This window comes from Epinephelus lanceolatus, unplaced genomic scaffold (assembly GCF_041903045.1).
Source record: "Epinephelus lanceolatus isolate andai-2023 unplaced genomic scaffold, ASM4190304v1 scaffold31, whole genome shotgun sequence".
In the NCBI taxonomy this organism is placed as follows: Eukaryota; Metazoa; Chordata; class Actinopteri; order Perciformes; family Serranidae; genus Epinephelus; species Epinephelus lanceolatus.
This window is the reverse complement of record NW_027556813.1, coordinates 47,450-57,756: the sequence shown is the minus strand read 5'-3', so window position 1 is coordinate 57,756 and position 10,307 is coordinate 47,450. Positions and strand designations below refer to the sequence as shown.

General features: G+C 39.5%; 1 protein-coding gene across 1 annotated transcript; it reads right to left on the bottom strand.

Moving 5' to 3' along the window:
- Nucleotides 1-454: 454 nt before the first annotated feature.
- Nucleotides 455-10,101, bottom strand: LOC144462247 (interferon-induced very large GTPase 1-like). Its single transcript, XM_078166044.1, has 6 exons — nucleotides 9,961-10,101; nucleotides 9,621-9,698; nucleotides 9,403-9,481; nucleotides 9,040-9,303; nucleotides 8,462-8,722; nucleotides 455-6,648 (listed from the first exon to the last, which is right to left on the bottom strand). The coding sequence occupies exons 2-6, from the start codon at nucleotides 9,660-9,662 to the stop codon at nucleotides 1,952-1,954; spliced, it is 5,343 nt and encodes a 1,780-aa protein (XP_078022170.1). The 5' UTR covers nucleotides 9,663-9,698; nucleotides 9,961-10,101; the 3' UTR covers nucleotides 455-1,951.
- Between the last annotated feature and the right edge of the window lie 206 nt (nucleotides 10,102-10,307).

Sequence of the window (10,307 nt, the reverse complement as noted above, 5' to 3'; positions counted from 1 at the left end):
CACGACAGGAGAATTTACTGAGTAATTTTGCTGTTTCCACTAATTACTTGGAGTGACCTGACGTTAGTTAATCCTCTCACTCTCCAAAACAAATGCATGCGGTAATTGCCGGCTGCAGTCGGAATTTTACGACATCAGGCTGTGGGTGTCGTACCGCTTTGACCAAAGGGGCGCTATAATCAACGAAAACGAAAAGTTCCGCACAGCTGCTTTAATCTTTCTTTTTCTTTTTGTCTGATGGGTTTCTGAGGGTAATTTAACAGAATTGTTATCTAGCTGGAATATTCAGTACTCACCTCCAGTGCTTGTTGGCAAATTGACACTAGATAACAGTTTTATCTATGGCATGCTATCAACTCATATGAGAACAAGATGCTGTTTTTTTTATCAGAGTGATATTCACAGTTTGTAACAGCCAAGAATGGTGAAAGGTTTCAAATACAGGACGCCAGAATTGAGACATGTACAGAAATCAATTTATTATGAGTAAAAATCAAAGGTGGAAGATTTTACAATAGGACCCATTTACAGCTTTTATTACATGGATGACAGTTCCCCACAGATCTGACTGAGGAACTGTCATCCATGTAATAAAAGCTGTAAATGGATGACAGTTCCCCACAGATCTGACTGAGGACATTAAGTGGGCTAAGAGTAACACTGACACTCTGTCATATATACATTTTGACACCACCACATTTAGACTGAATGATTGTATCCTCCATTAAAGTAAATATGTGGCATCAGATAATTCACAGAAACAAAAGCATTCTAAATTTGAGATAACATAGATTTTAAAAAGTTAATATTTGGCACCGGATACTTAAAGTAGTTCTATATCACAATTTCTACATTCAGAACATTAATATAGAACTAAACAACTGTTTGCTCAGTAAAGATATAGTGGAGTCGTGGCCTCCTGAGCAGATAATATAGTAACACTACCTCTGTGTGTTTTATAATCCAAGCTTCTCTGTTCTTTGTTGTGGTAACTAGTCCGGCTGCCCGTGCATGTCAATGCATGTGATTCCCTGTGTGTATCCCACTGGCTAGCTAATCGCTGGCATTATGCACTGCGTGTATATGGAGGTTACCACGAGTAACTCCATCTCAACCCATGGTGGTGGCACAGCATTGTTGCAGAAGCATAACACCCACCCTCTGAAACGTTAGCTCTGCCAACACTGTTACCTTGTTGGCACTGTTTGCACTGTTAGCTGCTAGCAGCTGGCTCAGCCACCTAAATATTGAGAGCCATATGCAGACAATCCTGGCCCAAACTCTGAATCATAAATATGCTCTGCATAACATATAGAGCTATTTAAATCTAAATAAAAACATACATTACAAATGTTAAATTAATCAATAAAATAAGCCAGTAAAGCAAGACAAAAACTGTCTCACGTATAACCCACATCTTGACATCTTTTAATACAGTGAAAAAGTAAATATTTAGTATCAGATGCTTTACAGAAATGAAAGCAAATTGATTCTAACTTTTTCTTTTAAACAACTGCATATCATACCTAATCAGATTTTTTTTAAAAAGACAATACCACATAAAGTTGTAAATATTTGACATCAGATACTTCACGGAAACAAAATGATCAATAAAAGATTACATACGCCATTTGTACCTCTTGGCATTTACATTCTAATGATATTCATCTGTCACACAAAATCATGAATTCAAACTCAAATTTAATCAAACTGGAAACGTTAGTATGTGTCCTAAAGTATCAAACAGTATTTAAAAGTATTCTCATAAACATAAACATAGAACTATTATATTTGTAAGCTGCAGCTGCAAATAGCTTTGTATCTTATAGACAACATGTTAATATTTGTGCTCTAAGTCATATTAAACAAGTAAAATGTAAATATCCATGTAATGATAGTGAATGCATGTTAGTAGGATGTGCACCTCTATAACCACAAAGCTTGTAGTCTCTCACCTGATATAAAAGCGTTCTCTGAGGCTTGCTTCTGCCTGCTTACGTGTGATACATTTCCAAGAAGCAGGTATGCTAGCAGGGTTTGCATTATATGCTACAGCAAACGTATCATTGAACCTTGCCAGTACATATTTCCAGTAGTCTGATGCCTGAAGGCTTACGTCTGGAACAATTTTCCAGTCAGGAAAAATATCTTTGTAACGTTTGAAAGGGTACCAAATTCCATTTGTGGCACTGCAGCAAAAATGACTGTCACTGATCACAGAGTGAGAGCATATGTCAGTACCACATGTCCCACGCCACCTGACTTCACCCAGAGCCTGTGGCCGATGTAGTGACGTCCAGTGCTCAGTGTGGTCTTTTCCTCCTGCCTCACAAGGTGCTTTGCAGAATGGACACTGTTTAACACATCCAATCAGTCTGGTGAAAAGCTCGTTCTGAGGATTCACATGAAGTTGTTTTAGTTTTGTTTGGATGTTTGTTTCTTTAAACTTCTCTGTAAGAGCCTCTGCCATGTCCTTCAGACAGTCGGTGAGCCAGTGAGCAAACTGTTCCGGGTTGGTATTGTTCAGGATCATGAAAGCACCAAGAGCATCCTGGGAAATGACCAGTTTATCACCAAGTTCCTGACAGACATCTTCAACAAATTTTCTTAAGTTGCCACTCTTTTTGGTTTTAGCTTTGTTGATAGCATTAGTTATGTTCCTCATGCTAAACTGGAGATTTCGATACTCAAACTCAAACATGATAGACCCTTTTAAGAAGCGTTCTACTATTTGGTCGAGGATCCATTTCTTTACATAATACTCATATGAGTCAATGTAGCTCAGATAGCTTTCAAAGTCATCCTTTGTGAGCAAATCCAGTAAAAGTGAATACTGGAGGTATATTCGTGTGCTGAACTGCTGGCTTGTCATCATTTCACCAATGATATCAGGACCCAAGGAACGCTTGACAAAGTCTTCAACTGCAGGCTTCAGGCAGCAGTTTGTGAATTCTTCTGCCTTCTTCTGGCACTGGTCTCGTTCATGGAACAAGTCTTTAAAATCAGTGCAAAACCTTTCTTTGTTTCGATTCAGACATCTGTAGGGATCATTCTCATGTATGAAATCTTCGTGCATGATCTGAAACTGTCTGGCTGCATCTCCACAGATGTGCTGTTTCAGAGAAATTTCAAACTCAATCTCTGTCTTCACTTCCTTATTGTTTTGCAGCTTCTCGTCAATCATGTGGAGGATCTCCTGAATGTAAGTGTCATGGTAATTGCTTTTTCTTTCCACTTTTCCAGTGACATACTGTTTGCAATCTGCTATGATACTGTCAGCCATTTGCTGTACAGCCTTTATGTGATCTTCAGTGTTGAAGAACTTGGTGATTCTGTGTTTCAACTGCTTGAAGAATCCTTCTGCAGTATATCTGAAAGGAACAAGTCCACATTCTGACAGGGTTTTTTTACTGAGCAATTGACAGACATGACTTCCCTTACGTCTTAGATTTTCTCTCAGGTAGTGGTACACACTTGCAAAGACATCTGCAGGCTTTTGCTTAGAGAAGGAGAGTTCCTTCACCATTCTGTTCCACATCTTATCAAATTCTTTGTCCAACTCTTTGCCTGTCATCTCTACATTTTTTCCCCGACATTGTTCAATCAATGCACACACTCTCTCCTCTAATTCTTTTGCGTGGTTCTCCTCGATTTTATCAAGTTCTGCCATTCCCTGTCTGATGTCAGCTGTTGCTGTGAGTTGATTAAACACAGAGCTCTCCATTTCTCGTCGAAGGGTCTTTGCACTGTTTGCAAAGTCTTCTCTGTATCCTTCAACAAGATAGACGTGACCCTCTGTTTGCTTGAAGTACTGTGACAAATTGTCAAGAAGCTTTGTCTCCCATTTCATCAGCACTGTGCACGCTTCACTTTTCAAACAAGTGAGAAATTCTCTCATGTCAGCTATCTCAGATTCCACAGCAAATTTGCCAAAATTGGAAATTCTTGTCTCAGCATTTGTAACCCATGTGTACATTTCTTTTTTGAATTCCCATTCCCATTTGTTGAATTCTGTGCACAGCCTCACGTATGCATCAGCCACCAGACTGTTTCTGAAGCTGAAGATGAAGTTTTCATGCTTTACTGCATTCCACAGGTTTTTCATCCACTCTGTAAACTCCAAGATATTATTAGCAGATGACTCACAACGTCCCAAAATCTTGATTACATTTTTCTTGAGCTCATATACAGCTTCGCTGTACCCTGCATTGACTGGTGCCATTGGTGGGTTTCCATTCCAGAGTCCAGGAATGTACCAGTTCCCAGTGTCTGGACTGTACTCCATCACATCAGTGAAGCTCATGTTCTCCTCTTTCTTTTCCATTTTGGCTGCTGCCTGGGTCATCTCATTTAACTGCTGCAAGAGCAGTTTCCTGTCTCGTAAGTTCTTCTCATGAGCTGAAACATCCGACACATTCTGGTGGACAAACTGACATTTGGGCTTTTTACCCACCTCTGTCATCCTGAGAAAAGCATGCACAACTATTTGTAGGATGTCTTTCATTTCAGTTGAATTCTCCATTCCGATATTGATGATGGTGATATCACTCAGCCCCACAACAAGTGTTGCAAGCTCATTGTCGTGCTCATGGCTATTATCCAGTTGTGCGAGCTCTGGTGACTTTAAGCCCTCAGTGTCAATGATCACCATGAAGTCACAGTTGAGGACTTTTTGAACATCTTCATTGATTCTGATGAGCAACATAAAGGCACCTCGAGTGCATCGCCCACTGCTGACTGCAAACTGCACTCCAAACATGGTGTTGAGGAGAGTAGACTTTCCTGTGCTCTGAACTCCAAGAACTGTGACCACCAGTATCTTGTTCTTAGGAGACACCAAGCCATTGAGCTGAGAGAGGACGTCACTCACCCATCTGAGAGGTATGTTGGAGGCATCTCCATCTACAAGCTCAAGGGGAAATCCATCAAGTAACAATTCTGCACATAGTTTGGGCAGATGTTGAAACTGTTTTCGTGATGGGTGTGTTTCTGGAAGAGACAGTGAAGCCTCATAGATCTGACCCATTTCACGGAAGAAGTGTTCAGTCCCCAGTGAGCTGTTGGAGAGTTGTCTGTCAATTTCTTTGATCTCCTCTTTGTTCTCAGAATTTTTGCATTTCTTTTTGTACTGATCTCGGAGGCCAGACAGTTTTTCTCGAGACAGGTTATCAAGGTTCATTCGCATCCATTTCAGGAAATAGCACCTCTCTATCCCTGGTCTTGTTATTGCGTTGATAAAACACGTCATTGCATTTGACATGTCACAAGTGTTCTGTTTTTTCCTAAGTTTTGTTTTCTGTACCTCAAGGTCACTTTTGTACTTTTCTACGTTCTCAGACCCAATATTTCGGAGCCGAAATTGTTCCTTCTCCAAGCGAGTCAGTTCCTTCCATATTTGGCCTTGCAGGGGTAGCTGAGTGTCTTTGCATTTAAGGATGTCTTGAATTTCTGCAGTTATGGCATCTGCATTTTTCTTGGCACTCTGGCACTCTGAAGAGTCTTCATCAACCAAGATTCCCAGTTCATGGGCAATGTCAGCCATCTGCTCAATTTGCATCTTCATCTTTGAGTTCTCAACTACTTTGCTGACTGTTTTCCTCAGATTTTTAACAAAGTCTGCATCATTCATCTGCTTAGTCTTTAAAAGGATGTTGCTGTTGTTCAAGCCCAACTTGGTTGCCACCTTCTTTACAGCATCAACACTGAAGTGCTTACTTTGATGGTTACCTACCAAAAAGATCTGTGCCTTGTGGCGTTGGTTGGTGAGCAGCTCACACTCAGAGTCCAAATTGTCAAAGAACACAAAAACTGCTGCTGATGTCTGACACAAAAAAGAAAATTGTGTTTCAAACGAGGCAATGTCTCCACGAAGGTTAGCTACAGCTACTGGCTCACTGAAAATATCCATGTTTTTGTTCCCACAAGGAAGGTACCAAGTCATTTCAACCAGTCCATTGGATATTCTCCTTGGACTGTCACCACACTCCATGTTATTGTCACCACACTCCATGTTACAGTGAACAAATGTATCATGGTACTGCTGAGAATTGCTCAGAAGCTTATTGAGGATCTCTGACTTGGACAGGGAGCACTCACCCAGTCTCACAAAAGATATCATTGGAAGTTCAGAGAGAACAATTCTTTGTTCAATGAAGCCTTTGGACTCTGAAAGTGACTGAGGTCTGTACTTTTTAACGATTTCTCTCATGGCCCAAAGCATGAGTGTGCACTGCTTTGTGTCACAATTGGGAAGCAACAGAGGCACAGAAAACTGACACATAGACATTTTGAGTGCCATTTCCTGTTGTACAAAAGCATCAGAACACAGAAAGAGAGCAGTGATTATGTCAAGGGGGTTTAACATGTCACCTGAATTTGTGCTGCTGACCAGATTATCAAGATCTAACTCTGTATTCATGGACTGATCACTACAGTTTGACTCACATGCAGATGTACATTTCATATTCCTAGCTGTCACATTAACCATCATTAGTTTCTTCAGAAAAACACATCGAAGATCTGAATTACACTTGGCAGGTTCATCAGTAATGGTCCTCTCGTCAATCTGAAGTACTGTGCTCAGGGATAGCTTCTTTTTGTCCTGGTACTCCAGTCCCAAATCCTCCAAAAAACTCTGTAGTTGTGTCTCTATAGACATAAAAAACAATTAATATTAAGCTCATGATGGTTTTTTTTTTTTCAATATTTTATTTCATTTTGCCCTTACATAGTTTACACCTCGCTAATACTGAAGCAGTCTAATAAAACAGCTGTTCTTTTGAGTAGTGTTGACTCAACATTCTGGTCCTTTTGAGGGCTTTATTTTGTGGTGCTGTTGAATTGCATAGTCTCATACTGACAGGTGCTTCTGATACTTTGTCCACACCATTTATATCTATGAGGTCAGACTATTACAAAGAAACTATAATGCAGTACAGGTAAACACCATAAATACTGTACATCCTCCAATATGCCCATGAAGTTGAATTGACATCTTTTAAAAACACTTTTAAGAAATACTAAACATTATAATCTCAATGTTGTATTATTAGACTGCAATAGTTTTAGCTAGTTGCACCTAATAAACTGGCAACTGAGACTTGAGTAAATGGATTTGCAATGTAGAAATAATTTAGATTTATAAACACTATCAAAATCTAATGGGCAGACTGCCGCTGGATTGTCAGTAAAGGACTGGAAATACGTGGAAAAGGTCATCCTGTGCTTCAAAATGTTGCAGATTCATGAAAATGCTGACTTGTTAACCATATCAAAAGATTATGAATATAAAACATAAAGGTATAGTCGGTTTTAAGATGTCATAAGGTATTAGTGTACTTGCACTATTGCTGGCCAAAAAAATTCACTAATTCTTTTGTACCGATTCTTTTGCAAGTTTGATTCATACCAGATCTACACTGTTACATACAGCCTCACACTTGAAAGGTGACATTATGCAAAATGCACTTTTTCATGGCTTTTCAACATTGGTATGTGTCCCTGGTGTGTTGAGAGATGGAGCATGACCTATTAGATTATGTCCCTGCACACTGACCCTGAAAGGTGTCAGTGATTCATGAGGATTGACCACTGTCTGGTCACATGGGTGTGAGGAAAACCCTGGATTAAATAAGTAGACTAGACCTGTGGCTGAGTATTAGAAGAGACATAGTGGGGAAGCAGGGAAGGTCACCTTTGCATTAGTTGCATGTTGAGCAGGAGCCATTTGCTTACACTATGATAGATTGTGCACGCCAATTTCCTCCTCCATTTTTATTTAATAGCTTAGTTAAGTTATAGGTCAATAGGGCATGTGATGCAATAGGTCAAACTGATTAACATTTTATTTTAAGAGCACCATCTGCTGGACCACAAGGCAAACTACTTTAAACTCTGTTGCAGTTACAGACTGTACATTTTGATTACATTTCAGTCATATACAGTTTGAATGTATTTTTTCCCCGAAAGTCTAGATTAAGTTTGGATTATGAAAATAAAAAGGGACAGCCCCAGAGTCTACTTCTAGTGCTTGGAGTTCAGCCCTTGTTCTGGCAGCTCAGGAAGAGAGAAAGGAAAGATTTTGTTTTGACTGATACTGATGCTGTTCCTATTCCTCATCTTGAGGATCACATAGATCAAGTTCTTTCCAAGTACTGCTTGCCACAGCCTTGTCACAAGTAGGAATTCATATGAATTTTTACAAGTTACCAGGTAGACTGAGGCCATGTCCTCCTAGGTTTTTTTGGGAAAAGCCAGCATTAGCTTTTGTCAATGCCCAACATCCACTGGTTATTAAAACGCAGAGTGTTTTATTACTTTCATTTATATCTCTTTTATTTGAATAGTCTTTTGGAAACTTCTGCAGAGTTGTGGTAGAAATGTGTATAATGCTCAAAAGTCTGTGGTTTTATTAGAAAATCAATTCTTCTTTTTTATTGACATTATGATTTCTGTTACTTACTTGTGGTAGCAGCTGTTACAGCTGGCTTGCTTCGTCTTCCATTCCTAAGTTGTGCAGAAACCTGCAGGGAGTAACACACCCCTGGCTTCAGGTTGCTGAAAGTCTGGTTGTTTGCGTCTGTTGTCAACACTTGTTCAGTTTCTCCCTCGCTGCAACAGGTCACAGTGTAGCTCTCCACTTCACCAGCAGGTGGGTCCCAACTCAGAGACACTGACTCACTGCTTATCTGGTCAACTGTAATGTTTGCAGGAGGGCTGGGCTCTGTGGGAACATCACAGTAGTTTCACTTATACTTTGGAATTCAAGTTCAGTCAGTGCTTTTCTGTATTTTAAAGTGGTGTTTAACTGCCAGGTTAAAGAGGTGTGGTAAAAGATAAAGCCACATATAATCAGGTCATGCACTTGTGGAAATACAAATTATTACCACATCTTCAGTCTACTGACCTTTATAACCAAATAAGAGCATACCTCAGTGTAAGAAATACATTTATATAGGTTATGAGACCAAAGACCATTCAGACAATACTTTCTATCTTTTTTGTTTGTTTGTTTTTTACTGATTTGTTTTACAGATTTACCTGTGAAGACAGATAGCGAGGTTGCTTTGCTTTGATTTCCATTATCAGCAATCCTTATGATGCTGAAAGTATACTCAGTCCCAGGATTCAGTCCCTCAACCGTCACAGTGCTGGAGTCCTCTCTGATCAAACTGCCTGTCTGTGTGTCACAGGAGTAATCTATTTGCAGTTTATACCTAACAGAGGTCTCAGTGAGTGAAAAGCCAAGAGAAACAGTCTCCTGGTCAGCACTGAGAACTGTTACATCTCCTGGTGGAGGAACGTCTGTCACAAGAGAAGAGAGGTACATCTCAGTATCTCAACATTACAACATGTAAGCCTATTTCGTTATAAATCAGATCAGTTTTTGACGGTCACACATACAGTCAGACTGTGATGTTGGTAAAGTAATCTTTCCGTCCTCATAGTATGACTCGGGGTAATCTGGGGCATCGTAGAACTCCTTCATTATTTAAAAAAAAAAAACAGTTTAAAAGTGAAATGAATCAATTTATAATCCCATTCAATAGCTTCAAGGAGAAATATTTGGCTTGTAATTTTATTGTTATTTAAGTTTAAGGTTGTAAAAACGAGCTGTTTACCTCTTCATCAGAGTTATCCATTGTAGGTACACTCTCAGCCATCCCACACTTGCTCCAGATTATTCAAACTGCTTCTTACTGAAAGTTATAGAAATGAACCCTGTTATCAACATCTTCTCCAACAGTTATCCATATTAGACATGAATCACACAGCTAAGTGTACTCTGCAAACTGTCAGACTACAATATAGAATAAAACAACTACTGTAATGGGCACACTAATGGAGCTGTTAAAAATAGATAAAACACACTGAGTCACGCTTCTGTTTTATGGAAAGCCTGATATTTTTGCCGGACTTCAAATGAGGGAAACAATCCTTGACAAAGAGATTGTTGCTTACCTTTGTTGGAGTCATCTGTCCATGGTAAAAGTACTGTTCTGTTCTTTTATCCATGAATTTGTAGTAATTGTTTGTGCAGTATTCTGTTATAGGTTAAGTAGCTTTTGTCCTGAGGACAGAGCTCTGAACACGCCCTGACAATGCACTAGCCTACTGCCTACTTTTATTCTGCCGTGTGAAGTTACTTTCACTTTTGATTCCCAGAAACAGTTAACGGTTATGTGGTTTCCAGTAAAACAAAACTTATTTGTCTTGTCAGGAGGTGGTGAGGGGACGGTGGATTGAAAGGGCTGATTTGTGTAAAACTTTGATTTGTTGTGAACTAGTGGTACAAAGTATTAGAAATG

Bases quoted from the DNA above. Each gene is read 5' to 3' on its own strand.
- LOC144462247 (XM_078166044.1), bottom strand. From the start codon at position 9,662: ATGGCTGAGAGTGTACCTACAATGGATAACTCTGATGAAGAG. The intron at 8,723-9,039 runs GTAAATCTGTAA...ATGTTCCCACAG, and splicing joins CTCGCTATCTGTCTTCACAG to AGCCCAGCCCTCCTGCAAAC. The intron at 6,649-8,461 runs GTAAGTAACAGA...TTATGTCTATAG, and splicing joins TGTAACAGCTGCTACCACAA to AGACACAACTACAGAGTTTT.